General features: G+C 42.2%; 1 protein-coding gene across 2 annotated transcripts in view; it reads left to right on the top strand.

The window, feature by feature from the left end:
- vwf (von Willebrand factor) overlaps positions 1-20,453 on the top strand; it is a 108,993-nt gene that overhangs the window by 59,373 nt on the left and 29,167 nt on the right. For both annotated transcript variants that reach the window (XM_062042597.1, XM_062042598.1), the window contains 13 exons: positions 1,448-1,546; positions 3,919-4,075; positions 9,434-9,601; positions 9,684-9,819; positions 9,901-10,198; positions 13,455-14,550; positions 14,617-14,721; positions 16,531-16,674; positions 16,752-16,886; positions 19,310-19,468; positions 19,595-19,641; positions 19,724-19,901; positions 19,976-20,217. In XM_062042597.1, the coding sequence (XP_061898581.1) occupies positions 1,448-1,546; positions 3,919-4,075; positions 9,434-9,601; positions 9,684-9,819; positions 9,901-10,198; positions 13,455-14,550; positions 14,617-14,721; positions 16,531-16,674; positions 16,752-16,886; positions 19,310-19,468; positions 19,595-19,641; positions 19,724-19,901; positions 19,976-20,217 (2,964 nt within the window). The remainder of the gene's footprint in view (positions 1-1,447; positions 1,547-3,918; positions 4,076-9,433; positions 9,602-9,683; positions 9,820-9,900; positions 10,199-13,454; positions 14,551-14,616; positions 14,722-16,530; positions 16,675-16,751; positions 16,887-19,309; positions 19,469-19,594; positions 19,642-19,723; positions 19,902-19,975; positions 20,218-20,453) is intronic.

The raw sequence follows: 20,453 nt of genomic DNA, 5'->3' as shown, positions 1-20,453 counted from the left end.
TTTCCCTTTTGTTAATTTTTGGTTTAAGCAATACATACCTTTTTACCTGCACACTGCCTCCCGATGTGGTCTGCATATTGGGATCACAACAAACCATCCTTGTCTCACCCGACACATTCCGACTTTTACAAAGCAATTAACTACCTGCTGCCGCCTACTGACATGGAGTATTACATGGTTACCCTGCCGAGTTTTACACAGCACAGACACTAAGCAACGGCACATTATTTGCAGATTATAATTATTGATTTGCAAAAAATATTTTTTGGACCAATTAGGTGAAGTTGCATAATTTCCCACGGCACACCAGACAATATCTCACGGCACACTAGTGTGCCGCGGCACAGTGGTTGAAAAGCACTGGTCTAGGGTACACTTATTAATGATGAAAAAGTATATTGTTCTGCGATAAATCGGGATTCATTTTGAGTTAATTTTGAACGAAATGCGATTATCGCGATTAAATATTTTAATCGTTTGACAGCCCTAATATATATATATACTGTATATATATATAAATATATATTAAAATACAAATAGGGCAACAAGAGAATACTTCTCATACTTCTGCTTTGTAAAGTAAATCTGTACAGCAGATATGGGCATCTACATCAACAATATGATATGCTTGAACGGCTGGACAGGAGTAAAAAAAAGGGGGGTGGGGGTGGTATGTTTTTTTTTTTTTTACTCGGGACGTCCCGTGGGTAGGATTGTGGACGCTGTGGCCCCTGTTCGAACTGTTAGCATGCTAACGTTATCATTTAAGTTTGACTTGCACAATTTTAATCAAAATCAATGAATGATAAATGGAACTCCATCCATCCATTTTCCACCGCTTGTCCCTTTCGGGGTCATGGGGGGTCCTGGAGCCTATTTCAGCTCCATTCAAGCGGTAGGCGGGGTCCACCCTGGACAAGTCGCCACCTCCATTTCAGCTGCTACCCCATTTCAGCAATCATTCGCAATATTTTTCTTGTCTAATGTTATAATCTGGAATGTTTTTATTTTATCTTTACAATGTGTTACGGGCCCCAAAAAAACATGCGGCCGTGCGTACCGCAAATGGCCGCACTTTGGACACCCCTGATTTAGAGGCTCCAAGTTAACCAAACATGCATATTTGTGAAATGTGGGAGAAAACCATACTATCCAGTATAAACAAATGCCTTGCTCACTAACCATACTTTCAGCTTCACTATTCTAATGCTAATTCAATAATGGACGCTACCGTGTTTAAGTGAGGCAACAGTGAAGGACTCTTTTGTCCCTCTCTGGGTCGTGGGCGGTGCCGGAGCCTATCCCAGCTGCACTCGGGCGGTAGGCGGGGTACACCCTGGACAAGTTGCGACCTCATCGCAGGGCCAACACAGATAGACAGACAACAACTTTCAGTATTTTTTTACATTAAAATGGTGCAACCACTTCCTGCATTTGTGTTGGACAGGTACCTGCTCCCTGCGGCGACAACATCGTCAGGCTGGTGACAGTCGAGCAGTCGTGCCGTGTGCTTACTGGTTCCCTCTTTAAAGAATGCAACAGCCAGGTGAGTGCTAGTAATGAATAACTAACAGTATGGCAACTATTGTCTCAGTTTACAAACACCATCGATATAGTATGCTGTCGGCTCTCTGACGCTGGGGAACTGCACTTTTTTTGGAATTTCACCTATCATTCACAAACCTTATGTACTGTAAGACAAGCACTAATGTTTTTAAATGCATTCTAACATATTTAAAAAACACATACAAAAGTCAGCTAACAATGGAGGTACCGGGAGTCATTACATTATTGCGTCTATTCCGCCTATAAAGACCTCTATCCAAAAACCTTCATCATTGCACGACTACTTTGGAACAAATGATGATACAGAACCTTATATTTTTGAGCCTGAATATAATGAGGATGATCTGCAAGTTTTGATAAACAGAAAAGATATACAAACTACGAACATACTAAAACAACCACTTACTGTACAATGTCTGCTTTCCCTTCGATCCCGACTGATGGGATGTTCATATCTTCTCATTTAGAATCAAATTACTCATAACTCTATAGCAAGTTATTAAAACAAAACAAAACAAAAACAAGCGACTTTTCGTCTCTCTCGCCATCTCCAGGTCTAATTTGGATGTCAAAGTTGAGCATTTTCTCGGTGTATGGCCACAACCGTCTACTATCCATGTGAGAGGTGATGATTTATAATCTAGAATGAACTTTTACCAACTCAGAGGCAATGCAGCAGCTCACCGGCTCAATGTGTCAACATAGCAGCATAAGCCTGTTAGCGCTTTGTGATCACGGCACTGCTAAAAGTAGTTCCTTGGCGTTAGCACTTATAATAACAGTATCGCTAATACTTGGTTAATATATTAGGTCGCGGCATGTAAATGGTGTATGTTGGCGGTTTTTTGATGATTTTAGAAGGCTTTATGTACTACCATTAGCTACATTTTTAGCCACTTTTTACTTGCCATATATTATGAATTAGAATGCATAAAAAAAGAAATGGGTGTTTTTGTTTTACATAGGGATTGTGAATGATAGGCATTTTTTTTAAGTGCAGTTCCTCTTTAGCTTTTTAAAATGTTCCCCATCGGAAATAATGTAAAGTGAATTTGTTTGTCCAAGGCTTATCATCATCAAACACAGTGATGTTATGATGAAGTATTCCCTTAGAGGACAATGGGACACAAATGTGTCAGTTTCAGGGTCAAAATCAACAATGTTTTGAAACATCAAATAATATATGAATATAATTTTAATCCTATAATAATGACTAGAAGTTAACTACTGTTAAATAAAAGTGAAATAAATTAAAACTAACCTAACTTTTAGACAACTTGAGAGGGCAGTCCTGTCATCTAGTGGCATTTGATAGGTATTACTCAATTTGATAAGTGTTGTTGTATGTTGTTAGGCAGGCAGCATCTTGAATTTGTTGTGTTTTTTATAGTTATGGTGTGTGGTTAATACAGCAGTGTTTAAGTAATTCTACTGTATGCTCAGTGTAGCATCTGTTTAGTCAAATGAATTAGTGTATGTGCTCGGGATGCTCATCTTTTTTTCAAGCCAATACTTAAACAGATAAGTTCCTTCTTCTCAAGGCAGATACTTATTTATATCTATTATGTTTTAGATTTAGATTTAAGTGTAGTTTGTGCACACATTTCTTTACGGCAGCTTCTCTAACAGCATCCTTGGCGTCTTTGTATGATTTCCAAAACACCGTCGTAGCAATGCTGGCATTTCAGGTGGCTGATAAGGTTTGATATGTGGTATCTCGTTTTTTGTTTTTATTCCTTCCTTGGTGGAATGTTTGCAGGATATTTGGTGCAAATTGTCTCCCTCTCCCACACAATGATTTTTGTTTACAGCGAGCTCAGAGTGCGTTTACGACACGCCGTTTTACAGCACGGCAGAGTGAGGAGAAAAAAGTGCTTGGTTTGCACACCGTAACTACAAGATAGTATGGATAATCTCTCGTCTTTGTTTATTTTTTATCAGAGTTATTCTTTAATGTTATCGGATTCATCTGTATGGCGTCATAATTGCTCATATAAGCCTGTTAAGTATCTGTCCCATGCACCCCTAGTATGTGCTCGTTTTTTACTGTGCCCATATTTGTTTCTATGGTTATCATCACACTTTTCCTCTGTCATCATGAGTACTGATCTGCAATTGTTCACAAAATAATCACACAGCGCTGATGTTTCGTCGCGCATTTTTACTTTTCAAGCAAAGTATGGTGAGACTCCAAATTGCAATTGCGCAATTCATCTGATCACCTGATTATTATAATCTTTGACAATGCAAATGTTTTCATCCCGTTCATATGTTGGATCTCTTTGGATTGCACAGTTGTACCTTACATTGCAGTAAGTTTATAGAAGGTTTCTTCCCTTTATGTATCTTTAGGTTGCTGCCGAGCCCTACATGGAGATGTGTGTCGAGGCAGCGTGCTCATGTCCATCAGTGGGCGACTGCGCTTGCTTTTGTGACGTTATCACAGCCTATGCCCAGGCTTGTTCCGAGAGGGATGTTTCTGTCAGCTGGAGGTCCAATGAGCTTTGCCGTAAGTGTGAATAGTATATTATGTGGTCCTTTGTACTCCTAAAGCCATTTCCCCATATTTTGAGAGGATCAACCAAGCTAAACTATGACTATGTTTGGTTGTTTTTCACATACAGTGGAACCTCGATGTACAAACTTAATTGGTTCTTTAACATGGTTCGTAAATCGAAACATTTGTATAGTGAAGCAGAGTTCCCCATAAATAACAATGTAAACATGAATACCGTATTTTCGCAGTCTGATAGTTTATATATCAATGATGAAATCTTAACATTGCAACACATGCCAATACGGCCGGGTTAACTTATAAAGTGTAATTTTAAATTTCCCGCTAAACTTCCGGTTGAAAACGTCAATGTATGATGACGTTTGGCGTGACGTCAATCGTTGAAACGGAAGTATTCGGACTCCATTGAATCCAATACAAAAAGCTCTGTTTTCATCTCAAAATTCCACAGTATTCTGGACATCTGTGTTGGTGAATCTTTTGCAATTTGTTTAATGAACAATGAAGACTGCAAAGAAGAAAGTTGTAGGTGGGATCGGTGTATTAGCGACGGACTACAGCAACACAAGCAGGAGGACTTTGACTTGGATAGCAGACGCGCTATCCGACGCTAGCCGCCAACCGCACGGATGATCGGGTGAAGTCCTTCGTCGAACCGTCGATCGCTGGAACGCAGGTGAGCACGGGTGTTGATGAGCAGATGAGGGCTGGCTGGCGTAGGTGGATAGCTAATGTTTTTAGCATAGCTCTGTGAGGTCCCGTTGCTAAGTTAGCTTCAATGGCGTCGTTAGCAACAGCATTGTTAAGCTTCGCCAGGCTGAGAATTATTAACCGTGTAGTTACAGGTCCATGGTTTAATAGTATTGTTGATTTTCTGTCTATCCTTCCAGTCAGGGGCTTATTTCTTTTGTTTCTATATGCAGTTAAGCCCGATGCTATCACGTTAGCTCCGTAGCTAAACTGTTTCGCCGATGTATTGTCGTGGAGATAAAAGTCACTGTGAATGTCCATTTCGCGTTCTCGACTCTCATTTTCAAGAGATATAGTATCCGAGGTGGTTTAAAATACAAATCCGTGATCCACAATAGAAAAAGGAGAGAGTTTGGAATCTAATGAGCCAGCTTGTACCTAAGTTACGGTCAGAGCGAAAAAAGATGCGTCCTGCACTGCACTCTAGTCCTTCACTCTCACGTTCCTCATCCACAAATCCTTCATCCTGGCTCAAATCAATGGGGTAATCGTCGCTTTCTAAGTCCGAATCGCTCTTGCTGCTGGTGTAAACAATGGGGATATGTGAGGAGCCTTTCAACCTGTGACGTCACGCTACTTCTGGTAAGGGCAAGGCTTTTTTTTTATCAGCGACCAAAAGTTGCGAACTTTATCGTCGATGTTCTCTACTAAATCCTTTCAGCAAAAATATGGCAATATCGCAAAATGATGAATAAAACAATTTCATTTCAGTAGGCCTTTAAAGGGGCCATATAATGATTTTTTCCTGAATTGAAAACACTTCCTTGTGGTCTACATAACATGTAATGGTGGTTCTTTGGTCAAAATGTTGCATAGATTATGTTTTACAGAACATCTTCAAGTTGCTTTCTGACAGTTGCTTCAGGATGCGCCGTTTTGTGGGCAGTCTTATTTACGTGGTCCCGCCAAAATCAACTAAAAGTGAAAGTTAATAAGTGGAGCTTTAATGTTAAACATTTTGTGACTTCTGATCATTTGTGAGGGCACCAAGGGACTTTTTTGTTTGTGCGCGTGTTGGCAGAGCATCGCATACAGCACACTTCAGCTTGTTAATAAAGAGAAAGTTGATCCATCACCCTCTTATGTTTGTTTGATATTCAGTACAGTATATTATTTTTAAACACTTTGTTCAAAGTGTACAAACCTTCACTAAAATATGCACTTTTGTCGAGGCTGGAACCCATCCATCCATCCATCCATCCATCTTCTTCCGCTTATCCGAGGTCGGGTCGCGGGGGCAGCAGCTTAAGCAGGGAAGCCCAGACTTCCCTCTCCCCAGCCACTTCGTCCAGCTCCTCCCGGGGGATCCCGAGGCGTTCCCAGGCCAGCCGGGAGACATAGTCTTCCCAACGTGTCCTGGGTCTTCCCCGTGGCCTCCTACCGGTCGGACGTGCCCTAAACACCTCCCTAGGGAGGCGTTCGGGTGGCATCCTGACCAGATGCCCGAACCACCTCATCTGGCTCCTCTCGATGTGGAGGAGCAGCGGCTTTACTTTGAGCTCCCCCCGGATGGCAGAGCTTCTCACCCTATCTCTAAGGGAGAGTCCCGCCACCCGGCGGAGGAAACTCATTTTGGCCGCTTGTACCCGTGATCTTGTCCTTTCGGTCATAACCCAAAGCTCATGACCATAGGTGAGGATGGGAACGTAGATCGACCGGTAAATTGAGAGCTTTGCCTTCCGGCTCAGCTCCTTCTTCACCACAACGGATCGATACAGCGTCCGCATTACTGAAGACGCCGCACCGATCCGCCTGTCGATCTCACGATCCACTCTTCCCTCACTCGTGAACAAGACTCCGAGGTACTTGAACTCCTCCACTTGGGGCAGGGTCTCCTCCGCAACCCGGAGATGGCACTCCACCCTTTTCCGGGCGAGAACCATGGATTCGGACTTGGAGGTGCTGATTCTCATCCCAGTCGCTTCACACTCAGCTGCGAACCGATCCAGCGAGAGCTGAAGATCCTGGCCAGATGAAGCCATCAGGACCACATCATCTGCAAAAAGCAGAGACCTAATCCTGCAGCCACCAAACCAGATCCCCTCAACGCCTTGACTGCGCCTAGAAATTCTGTCCATAAAAGTTATGAACAGAATCGGTGACAAAGGGCAGCCTTGGCGGAGTCCAACCCTCACTGGAAACGTGTCCGACTTACTGCCGGCAATGCGGACCAAACTCTGGCACTGATCATACAGGGAGCGGACCGCCACAATCAGACAGTCCGACACCCCATACTCTCTGAGCACTCCCCACAGGACTTCCCGAGGGACACGGTCGAATGCCTTCTCCAAGTCCACAAAACACATGTAGACTGGTTGGGCAAACTCCCATGCACCCTCAAGGACCCTGCCGAGAGTATAGAGCTGGTCCACAGTTCCACGACCAGGACGAAAACCACACTGTTCCTCCTGAATCCGAGGTTCGACTATCCGGCGTAGCCTCCTCTCCAGCACACCTGAATAGACCTTACCGGGAAGGCTGAGGAGTGTGATCCCACGATAGTTAGAACACACCCTCCGGTTCCCCTTCTTAAAGAGAGGAACCACCACCCCGGTCTGCCAATCCAGAGGTACCGCCCCCGATGTCCACGCGATGCTGCAGAGTCTTGTCAACCAAGACAGCCCCACAGCATCCAGAGCCTTAAGGAACTCTGGGCGGATCTCATCCACCCCCGGGGCCTTGCCACCGAGGAGCTTTTTAACTACCTCAGCAACCTCAGCCCCAGAAATAGGAGAGCCCACCACAGATTCCCCAGGCACTACTTCCTCATAGGAAGACGTGTTGGTGGGATTGAGGAGGTCTTCGAAGTATTCCCTCCACCGATCCACAACATCCGCAGTCGAGGTCAGCAGAACACCATCCTCACCATACACGGTGTTGATAGTGCACTGCTTCCCCTTCCTGAGGCGGCGGATGGTGGTCCAGAATCGCTTCGAAGCCGTCCGGAAGTCGTTTTCCATGGCTTCCCCGAACTCCTCCCATGTCCGAGTTTTTGCCTCCGCGACCGCCGAAGCCGCACACCGCTTGGCCTGTCGGTACCTGTCCGCTGCCTCAGGAGTCCTATGAGCCAAAAGAACCCGATAGGACTCCTTCTTCAGCTTGACGGCATCCCTCACCGCCGGTGTCCACCAACGGGTTCTAGGATTACCGCCACGACAGGCACCAACTACCTTGCGGCCACAGCTCCAATCAGCCGCCTCGACAATAGAGGTGCGGAACATGGTCCATTCGAACTCAATGTCCAGCACCTCCCTCGTGACATGTTCAAAGTTCTTCCGGAGGTGGGAATTGAAACTCTCTCTGACAGGAGACTCTGCCAGACGTTCCCAGCAAACCATCACAATGCCTTTGGGCCTGCCAGGTCTGTCCGGCATCCTCCCCCACCATCGCAGCCAACTCACCACCAGGTGGTGATCGGTAGAAAGCTCCGCCCCTCTCTTTACCCGAGTGTCCAAAACATGAGGCCGCAAATCCGACGACACAACTACAAAGTCGATCATGGAACTGCGGCCTAGGGTGTCCTGGTGCCAAGTGCACATATGGACACCCTTATGTTTGAACATGGTGTTTGTTATGGACAATATGTGACGGGCACAAAAGTCCAATAACAATACACCGCTCGGGTTCAGATCCGGGCAGCCATTCTTCCCAATCACGCCTCTCCAGGTTTCACTGTCGCTGCCAACATGAGCATTGAAGTCCCCCAGTAGAACGAGGGAATCACCCGGGGGGCACTCTCAAGTACTCCCTCGAGTGAATCCAAAAAGGGTGGGTACTCTGAGCTGCGGCTTGGCGCGTAAGCGCAAACCACAGTCAGGACCCGTTCCCCCACCCGAAGGCGGAGGGAAGCTACCCTCTCGTCCACCGGGTTGAACTCCAACATGCAGGCTCTGAGCCGGGGGGCAACAAGAATTGCCACCCCAGCCCGTCGCCTCTCACTGCCGGCAACGCCAGAGTAGAAGAGAGTCCAGCCCCTCTCGAGAGAACTGGTTCCAGAGCCCTTGCTGTGCGTCGAAGTGAGTCCGACTATGTCTAGTCGGAACTTCTCCACCTCGCGCACTAGCTCAGGCTCCTCCCCCCCCACGTCCCAAGAGCTAGCTTCTGTAGCCGAGGATCGGACCGCCAAGTGCCCTGCCTTCGGCTGCCGCCCAGCTCACATCGCACCCGACCTCTATGACCCCTGCTATGGGTGGTGAGCCCATTGGAGGGGGAACCCACGTTGCCTCTTCGGGCTGTGCCCGGCCGGGCCCCATGGGGACAGGCCCGGCCACCAGGCGCTCGCCATCGTGCCCCACCTCCGGGCCTGGCTCCAGAGGGGGGGCCCCGGTGACCCGCGTCCGGGCGAGGGAAATCTGGGTCCATAGGTTTTATTTTTCATTGAGGTCTTCGAGCGTGGAACCCATTATTCATATTTACATTGTTTCTTATAGACACATTTGCTTCACTATACAAACTCTTCCATTTACGAACCCTGTTCAAGAACCTATTAAGACCGTAAATCGAGGTTTCACTATAATCTCTAATAATAACTTGGATTTAAATTTCAGTATTTCAGTCTGTGCAGTAGTCAGAAATGAAAATGTCACGCACACCTCTTAATAGCGATGAGCTGCGAGGGGCTGAATCCAAAGAGCCTAACTTCAGGAGAGGAGTTATGCCAGTGGAGATACAACACTTGTGGGCCTGCCTGTCCCATCACCTGCCAGCACCCCGACCCCCTCCAGTGTTCTCTCAAATGCGTGGAAGGATGTCATGCCTACTGCCCCCCAGGTGTCTGAAATGATCCCAACGTTTTAATAACTGGTGGAATGCGGTATTGCACGTGTTTAACTCCTAACATTGTTGCTCACAGGCCAGCTGTTGGATGAGGTGGCCATGAGGTGTGTTGATCCCTCTCAGTGTCAGGTGTGCGTCCACGAGGGTCAGAGAATCTCTCACGGCAACAGAGTCATCATCAGCCATCATGACCCCGTCCATTGCAAAATATGGTAATAAGGTCTACTTGCATGCTAATTCATGCTTGGTCATTCGCATTAACAAAAGTGCTTTCGCTGTGATGTGTCCTCAAGTCACTGCGACAACAACACCCTAGCATGCGAGGCTTGCGCCGCCACCATTGCTGCACCGACCCTTCCCTCCGCCACCATGACATCTCTATCCATGACCACCATGATGCCCGAGGGGACGTGTGATCGAGCCATGGATCTGGCTTTCCTATTGGATGGCTCCGCGGCGCTGAGTGAAAATGAGTTTGAGGCCACCAAAAACTTTATACTGGGAGTGATCGAACCTTTCCGCATGGGCTCCGCTCACACTCGAGCCACAGTACTACTTTTCCAATCTGGGGTCAAAACCTATGACCTGCAGGTAGGATGACCTATGATACCTTTTGTAGTTTATCTATACACATTTCATTTCATTAATACAGTTGAACCTCGATTTGAACAGGGTTAGTAAATCAAAAAGTTGGTATAATGAAGCAAATTTCTCGATAAGAAGCAATGCAAATATAAATAATAAGTTCCAGCCTCGAAAAAAATCCATCTTTAGTTAAGGATTGTCTACTTTGCACACAATATACAGTACAGGCCAAAGGTTAGGACACACCTTCTCATTTCAATGCGTTTTCTTTATTTTCATGACTATTTTACATTGTAGATTGTCACAGAAGGCATCAAAACTATGACACCTCTGAAGTGAAAACAATTTCAGGCGACTACCTCTTGAAGATCATCGAGAGAATGCCAAGCAAATCAGAGCAAAGGGTGGCTATTATGAAGAAACTACAATATAAAACACGTTTTTAGTTATTTCACTTTTTTTTGTTAAGTACATAACTCCACATGTGTTCATTCATAGTTTTGATGCCTTCATTGACAATCTACAATGTAAATAGTCATGAAAGTAAAGAAAATGCATTGAATGAGGAGAAGGTGTGTCCAAACTTTTGGCCTGTACTGTATATCAATTTGATAATAATATTGTATATCAAACAACCATATTAAGGAGGTAATGAATCCATTGTCTTTTTGTTAACAAGCCAAAACAACAACAATAACAAGCTGAACTGTCATGTATGTGCTGCTCTGCCAACACGTGCACACACATACAGTAAGTCCCTTTGGGGCCCTCAGAAACGATCAGAAATCACATAAAACTTTAACTTTAACAACCGTATTGCTACAATAATGAACATTTAAAAAATAAAAAAATCCATTGACAGTACATCAACATCGGCAAAGGTCCTCTCCTGAGCTGCTCCTTTGCCAAATGAGCTCTGCTTGTTCCTACTCCTTTTCGGACGTGCTATAATGAAACAACCGGAAATATGTGATGCATTACATTGTATCGTATGCATGTTTGAAATAAACTGAAAGTGAACTGAACTAAACTAAAAAGAGAGATGCGGGGGGGCACGTGTGGGTGTGTGTGTGTATGTGTGTGTGTGCTATTGGATGTGGCGCCGCTTACGAGAGGTAGTTTTTTTCTCCGCTGTGTAATAAGTCCGCTTTGGCACCTTTTTCCAGAAAAGTCGGTTCTCGTCACAATTAAAAACTTGCTTTCGTACAAAGCCGGATTCCTCTATCTCCTCAATACGAGCAAGCCCAAAATGGCTGCCAGCAGGACACAAAATTAATGAATGAAGCATTCGTTCACAGAGACATGGTTCGCACACAGAGGCATATTTGGTTCAATGTAAAAGTTGGTTAACCGAAAAGTTCGCACATACTGGGCTTCATAAATAGAGGTTCCACTGTACTTCTTTCAAAAAACCGAGAACTCTCTCTATCTGATTTAGATATCAGTTTTGAATGCAGGATTAGACGCTGTCATGTATGACCAAGTTGCATCCGCTCCTGCATCAGCTTAACTTTAACATGGAATTTCCTTTATTTCTCATGTTCAGACTTTTGTAACTACTGTATGTGGAACCTCATCAGATCAGGTGGTAATTTGCTGTGCTTATCTGGCATTCTTTTTCATTTTGTTTTAAATCCCCTCTCATCTAATTTCTGTCTCAAGAGGACAGCAGTAAAGCGAGTCAAAATATATCCAATTGGATTTTCTACATTAAATTCCAATTGCCGTCAAGTTGTTGTGCTTCGACAGCATGTTTTTACGTCAGCTTTTAAAGACCCAAATTAGAAATGTAGTTACCCTCCGTCACCGAAACACACTAAAATGTATCATGTATTGCCATAACATTGACTTAAAGTGTACATGTTACTAATAATGATGAGCAGGAATTTACTAAAACTAACATTAATCCTAAATTGGTGAAGAAATTGTGAGTCTGCTTGATGCAGATGTGTACAGAATTTGGTGCTTTTACAGAATAATACGTACTGATCACATTTAGTCTGTACTACGGCATACTGATTTACGTGAAATCAAAAGGTACCATATTTTGATACCTTTGTTGCACGTGACGTCATGTCCGATTGCAGACTCGGCACCGGCTTAAGCACTTGACAGGCAAAGGCATAGTGACTCTAGGTAATGTTACCATTTTCCAAGCCAACAAAGCAAGCATGCCTCATAGAAAGTGTTTGAAAATAAGGCACAAAATGCCCTGATTTATATTATAATTACTAATAACATAATGATAATGATAATAATGTTACTGTACAGTAATCCCTGGGTTATCTATGTTAATTAGTTCCGGACATGACCGTAATAAATGAATTTTCGCAAAATAGGAATAATTAATTAATTATAATTATAACATTTTAATAGCTAGAGCATAAAACAACTTTTTACTACCTTTTTAGATAAATGTTTCAACTTTATGAGAGCTTTTTAGAGATAAAAATAACACCCTTTAGTCACCTTTACGCTCGTTTAATCCAATATAGCAATGGTGGCTGAGCCTGAGCCAATCAGTGGCCAGAATACTGAACTCTTATTGGTTTCTGGTGGCCAATACTACTTTAGTATTGATATTTTTAGTTCATTTAACCGTTTTTATGCCTGAAAAAGCAAAAATGTTGTAGAATATGCTTAAAAATATAATGGGAAAAAAAGACAAAAAACCCTGGAATGTGATGAAGCCACAATATTGGAAGCGCAATGTATAAATGCTCACTGATTAGCATTAGCGATTTTACACCTCAAAGTTTGGTAGTCTAAACTACAACTAAGATGCACGTTACAATCTAACATCTGGTGTGTAATAAGTACAATACTTACAGTATAAACACACTGTAGGGCTCAACAAATAACAACACTGAAACATTCAACGCAATGGCAGACTACTTTCTGACTACGGCAACACACCTACAACAAACTGAAATGAATGAATACATTAAATAAGTCTCAGAAATGTGAGAAAACAATATATAACTAGGTAACACAGTTATCATCATCAGTTAAATGTTACACTAAAAATGTACATATGTATTTTGTTGTATTATTATAGTATTTATTACAAGTTAGTTTCATTGAGTTCCGGTATCGATTCCCTGGTCCCGGTAATTGGTACCATATCAGTTTAAAAGTGAAAGGTACCCATCCCTACTGCTTGATGATTAATTAGTTATTGAGATTGTAGGTCAAACCACAGCAAATGTTTGCGGTTATTGACTTACTCTCAAAGTTCTGATAACATTTATTTTCCATGTAGGTCCAAAAGTGGCTGTTTAAGAAGACCGTGCGTGACCTGCACTATGTCGGAGGGGATGCAGCCTTCTTGGACGAGGCTATCAAATACCTGGCTTACAACATCTACGATAAGAACAAACGGGAACACACCGGCCGCGTCGCCATCATCTTGACGGCCAGCACCAACCCTCATTCCATGGCTGCGTACATTAGGATGCTCCGCAGGAATAGCATCACCATGCTTACTGTGGCCCTCGGTCCGGGGGTAAGCACGGCCCAGATTAATGACATTACAAAGGTCAACCGCGATAACAGGGCCTACGTGCTCAGCAGCACAGCTGAGCTACCGGATCGTCTTTTAGAAGTCAGAGACTACCTCTGCACTTTGGGGTTGGATCCAAAGCCCAAACCGGAAACATCTCGCACCACCACCACCACCCATCCTCCTCATCCAGAACCCATCCCTACAAAACACCTCTCCACCACAACGACCACCACACCCTCTCTGCCTCCAACCAAAGAAGTGACATTCATCATTGAGGGCTCTAAATCAGTCGGACAGGCCAACTTCAACAAGACTCTCTTGTTCCTGGAGAAGGTTATCACACAGATGGCAGAGAAGGAGGAGTTCATCCGCATCACCGTGATCCAGTACTCCATAACCGTGACAGTTGAGATCCGTCGCTGGGACCTGAGGTACCAGAGGATGATGCTCCTACAACGACTCAGGCAGATTCGCTGGCAAGGTGGAAACAAGACAAACACCGGGACCGCTTTGGCGACAACTTTTCAGGAAACTCCCACAGTTTCGTCACGTGGGCCCACCCCTCCCCAGCTGGTCTTCCTCGTGACGGAGAACCCACCCACGGACATTGTGACGCGTCCACCGTCCACAAGCACCCAAACCCATGTGTATCCAATCGGCGTCGGCCCAAAAGTGCGAGTGTTTGACTTCTATCCGATCAGCTCGCCAAAGAGTCCAATAATGGTGACCGACTACAACGATCTCAGTAAAATTGTCCACCGTGTTGTCAACATCACACACTCCACGGTCACACCACGCTTCCCGACACTGGTACCCATGGTTCATCCCACGCTCTCCAGCCTCCCACCTACAGGTAGAAAAAACACTGCCATCATTTCACAAGCACTCCTTCACCTGTCTTAACATGATTTTTGCTCAGTGCCATGTAGGACGCCAGTGGATGTGTTGTTCCTACTGAGGGCCGGGGAGCAGTTGGACGACATGAAGTCCTTTGTGAAAGCTTTCATCAACTCAGCTGACATAGGTAGGTGGGACTCAATTGCCCAACAAGCTGACGACTACTGTTTATTTCTAATGGATTAAAAGTGTGAATAAAAATAGAAAAAAAATAGAATGAAATAGCAATTTTTTTTTTTATAAATAAATTAAAAGTAATATGTATTATACATATATATATATATATATATATATATATATATATATATATATATATATATATATATATATATATATATATATATATATATATATATATATATATATATATATATATATATATATATATATATATATATATTAGGCTTGTCCCGATACCTGGTACCGGTACCAAATTGTATTTCGATACTTTTCTAAATAAAGAGGACCACAAAAAATAGCATGATTGGCTTTATTTTGATAAAAAAAATCTTACGGTACATTAAACATATGTTTCTTATTGCATGTTTGTCCTTAAATAAAATAATGAACATACAAGAAAACGTGTCTTTTAGTTGTAAGTAAGGAAACAAAGGCTCCTAATATATGCTGACGTATGCAGTAACATATTGTGTCATTCACCCGGGATTAATCAAGTATTTCTGATTCTGATTCTGATTCTGATTTGTCATTCTATTATTTTGTCAAAATTATTAAGGACAAGTGGTAGAAAATTAATTATTGATCTACTTGTTCATTTACAGTTAATATTTGCTTACTTTCTCTTTTAACATGTTCTATCTACACTTATGTTAAAATGTAATAATCACTTATTCTTCTGTTGTTTGGATGCTTTACATTAGTATTGGATGATACCACAAATTTGGGTATTAATCTGATACCAAGTTGTTCCAGGATCATACAATGGTCATAATTTAAGTCCTTTGTGTGTCCAAGGACATATTTTCAGAGTTTATAAACATAATGTAATTATTTTTTAAACGAAAAAAGATTTTATGATGCTAAAAAATATCAATGTCATCATAGTAGTATCGACTAGATACGCTCCTGTACTTGGTATCATTACAGTGGATGTCAGGTGTAGATCCACCCATGGCGTTTGTTTACATTGTGACGCCAGTGAACTACGGTGTGTAGTGAAGCATCTTTAGCTATTCCTCGTCCTGCAGAGATGATACTTGTAACCAACTTACTTTATTTGTCTCCATGGAGGCAAGGATTAGTGATTTAGAAGTACCTAAAACACTGCAGACTGCGGATGGATGTTAGCTGCGAGCTAGTTAGCCATGTCTTAAAGCACCTCTTCCTGAGGGCGTTTTTAAGCGTTATAGCTTCACCTTTATCTTTAGTTTTTAAGCCAAAATGCGTCCGTTCTCCTTTTCTGTCGACACATTGTGTCTGCTTGTAAGTACTCCGTGATTTTGCGCTGCCGAACATGCTCCTCTGCTCGCGCGATACTATACGAGTACCGGTATACCGTACAACCCTAATATATACATATATATATATACATATACAGTATATATATATATATATATATATATATATATATATATATATATATATATATATATATATATATATATATATATATATATATATATACCGGTATATATATATATACCAGTGTGTGTATATATATATATATATATATATATATATATATATATATATATATATATATATATATATATATATATATATATATATATACTGTGTATATATATATATATATATATATATATATATATATATATATATATATATATATATATATATATATATATATATATATATATATATATATATATATATATATATATATATATATATATGTTCTTACAATCTTGTGGGCCCTTAAGCCAAGAAAACATCCCTGCACTTTAACGGCATGCAGGTCTGAAAGGCACTCTAGTGAGTGTGATCCAATACGGTGACACCATCACAACGGTGTTCACCTGGAAGGAGGACCAGAGCAAGTCACAACTCCTCAACTTGGTGGACATCATTCCCACAGGGAGGACCGCTGCCCCGGCACTTGGTAGTAGAGGACACAAAAACATGTGAGTGCACTTCTTCACCCTGACTTGTTATGCTCACAGCTCTGTCTCTGTGCAGGCTCAGTGCTACGATATGCTGTGCAGGCTGCCATCAGGAGGGGTAGAGCAGGCGTGGCTAAGGCCGTGGTGATGATAGTGACTGACGTGTCAACTGATCAGGTCCGAGAAGCAGCAAATGAGGCACTGGCTGCAGGTAAATAACACAATATACCTTAAAGGTCCCATATTACACTCATTTTAAACAACTGTAAATTAGGCTGACCATATTCTGAAATCCCAAAAAGAGGACACATATATGCATGCCAAGGCGAGCAGCACGCCAAGGCCGGGACTAGGTGAAAATTTGCTAATTATACTCTAACTTGCTTTATACATAATATATTTATTTAAATAAAGCATTTTTTCTCCTCTGTTGACAGTATAACAAAATAAGTCACACTTATATTCTGTAACATTCACAGTTTTAGAAAAAGTGCAGAATTAGCAATATTCAAAATAACCTCTAGTATATAATGCAAATATAAATAATGCATCAAAACAGGTTGATTAAATTTAAACAAAAAACAGATAGCAGCCCATTCTTTAAAATGTCTCTTCTCAGTCTGGTGGACCATTCTAATGTAAAAAAATATAAATAATGCCTCAAAACATTTGAAACAAAAACAGAGGTTCTCAGAGAATACACCATAGGTGAAGAGTATTTCACAAATCAGTTAAAACAACAAAAACAGAGGTCGCATTTCTTGTGGTACCTCTGAGACTTATTTACAAAAATAAGTCTCAGAGGTACCACAATAGTGTATTGGAAGTGTGTTGCCCAAAATCTTGCCTTAATACTAGAATTTAGAAAAGTGCTTTTAGTTCAACCCTACTGGGAGCAAGCTGTTTCTTTATGGCTGTAGCTTGGTTTGTGTGTGTGTGTGTGTGTGTGTGTGTGTGTGTGTGTGTGTGTGTGTGTGTGTGTGTGTGTGTGTGTGTGTGTGTGTGTGTGTGTGTGTGTGTGTGTGTGTGTGTGTGTGTGTGTGTGTGTGTGTGTGTGTGTGTGTGTGTGTGTGTGTGTGTGTGTGTGTGTGTGTGTGTCTCCAAGAAGCACTTTTGTGCACTTTACCCACATATTACATAGATACTATGCACTTACCCGAGATAGCTGTAGAGTATATATCAGCTGAAATATATATCAAATACGACAACGTAACATTATGGAGTGGAGAAGACACAAACTTTAGTATTACTATGTGAGCTACGATGCTAATATTACTATCACAACAGCAACCATGTTAGCCTCTTCACTAAATAAAAACATAATTGACAAACTTACAGCTCTGATGTCGGCAGCTGACTGACACATAGTTGGAAGAGCTCAAGACTTCAGTTAAAAATGTGTAGGTATTTTTTTTTTTTTTTTTTTTACAAAACTGTCTTCTGGAAATGCATGAAGAATGCACGACCGATCTCACAGATGCTACCTGGTGGTTGTTTGAGCACGCTGCAGCTAGTCCTGGATAGTCCCACTCCTTAATGCTTCAGTCACACGCAGGATTTTCACGCGAATGAGTCAAAACTACAACTTTACTTACTGTATATACAGTAAACTAAAATGAAGAAAACTTACAGTATTAAAAACAACAACACGAGTACCACCTATGCACATGTACATATTACACACTAAGTGACTGCACTATGTACAAATAACAAAAACACTATTGTGACTCCCATATTGCACACTGAGCAATCATTTTGCACACCCAAGAAAAAGAAAAAAGCAGATGACAGTATTTACGTAGGTGCCATAACAGAGGTGTCAAAGTCGTTTTCACTGAGGGCCACATCGCAGTTATGTTTGGCCCCAGAAGGCCGCTTATAACAGTGAATACTATTATTACACAATTTATTTATGCATTTTATTAGTAGATTTAAAAAAAACTAAAATCTAAAAAAATATGCTTAGTTGCAATAATTTCACCTCAAAATTTAGTGTATATTACTGTAAATGGAAAAACGGTACTGCTGTTTTTATGGTAAAAAAAGGCAGCTTATTTGTCACAATTTGACTGTAAAATGTAAAAAAAATTTTTTACTGTAAATTTAAAAAAAATGCAATTTTACAGTAAAATGTTGGCACCTGCGGTGCAAATCAACAACTGTATATTTTTCGGTGTATTACTGTAAATGCCAAATCGGCACCGCAGTTTATTACAGTAAAAAAAAAGTAAAGTTTTTTTTCATTTAGAGAAAAAGGCTGTAAAAACCACAGTAAATTTCACGATTTTACAATGAAATCTATTGCTACTTTTACATTGCACAATTTGATGGATAACTTGCTCTAAAATCATTATTATTAGAATTGTTTTCTATTTTTTTTAAAATGGTTTGAATGTTTGATAATTCATTTTTGCATAATTAAACAATATTTAAGTTAAAATAATTTGCGATTACATGGACTTCATTTTTTTTTTTTCTCCCAAAATAGAAAGAAATAATACAAATAAAATGAAGTGGCGGTCCACATCTTGCCCCCGGGCCTTGAGTTTGACACTTGTGTGCTACAACATCAATAAAAAGTAACTTTATTTATTTACTGCCGCCATCATACTTCATGCCTTGTCTGTCCCTCAGGTGTGTCAGTGTTCCCCATCGGCGTAGGTCGTGACTATGACAAGAATGAGCTCGCCATTTTGGGTCACAAACAAGACAACAGCCTGCACCTGAAAAATATGGAACAGTTACGGATGTTGCTGACTTTGGACAACGGTTACGCAGAAAGAATCTGCAGAGGTGCCTGTCCGTCCTATATAAACTTGGATACAGTTGAAAATAATTCACCTCGTACCAGCATTGTAGTCATTTTTATAATATCACTGATGGTGACAGTAGTTGATGGCTGTTTGCTTTGGCTCTCAGCTGGTCCACCTGGGATGTGTGTTGATGACAGTGGAAGGGAGAGAAAAGTGAGTCGTTCAGTATGCATGCGTCAGCTTGCATGAAGACCATTAATGACATTTGCTCATCTTTTTTATTGGCGTGCTGCAGCCAGGAGAATCATGGCTGCTGGAGGATGGCTGTCATTCGGTTCTGTGCCATCCCAGCGGGGCCGTTACCATGCAGAGCCACAAAGTCAGCTGTGATAAACTGGAGCCGCCAGCTTGCAGGAACAACGTGCCACCTGTTAAAGTCCAAGAGGCCTGCAGCTGCCACTGGGAATGTCCTTGTATGTACATTTCTGATGAGGTTTGCACCTCAGTAACTCTTCCTGAGTCTCTTCCTGCGGTCTGTGTTCGACAGGCATTTGTATGGGCAGCTCCACCAATCACGTGGTGCGATTTGATAGCGTGCCTCTCAGGATCGATGCGGAGGGGCTGTGCTCCTACACCCTTCTCACTGTCAGCAGGGGCATCAGTGAAGGTTCAGAGGTCATCCTCCACAACGGACCTTGTCAGGACTCTGCACATTACAGCCAAATCTGTATGAAAGCCATCGAGGTGATGCACGGCCCACATAGACTCCTGCTGAAGGATGATATGATGGTAAGCTGTCTGTGTGTTGTTTTTATGTATCACATACAGCAGTCCTGGGCAAAATACGGCCCGCGGGCCACATGCGGCCCGTTATGATTTTCAATCCGGCCCGCCGGACATTCTACATTATTTTTTTAGACCTTTAACATCAAAACTGTAGCCGCCATTATGATGTACATTGCTGTTTTTAAATGACCGTAAGTTTCGAACTATAGAAAGTAGGGCTGGGAATCTTTGGGTGTCCC

Source organism: Entelurus aequoreus, linkage group LG03 (assembly GCF_033978785.1).
Source record: "Entelurus aequoreus isolate RoL-2023_Sb linkage group LG03, RoL_Eaeq_v1.1, whole genome shotgun sequence".
Classification (NCBI taxonomy): Eukaryota; Metazoa; Chordata; class Actinopteri; order Syngnathiformes; family Syngnathidae; genus Entelurus; species Entelurus aequoreus.
The sequence above is the reverse complement of the archived record's forward strand: the minus strand, read 5'-3'. Positions and strand labels throughout refer to the sequence as shown.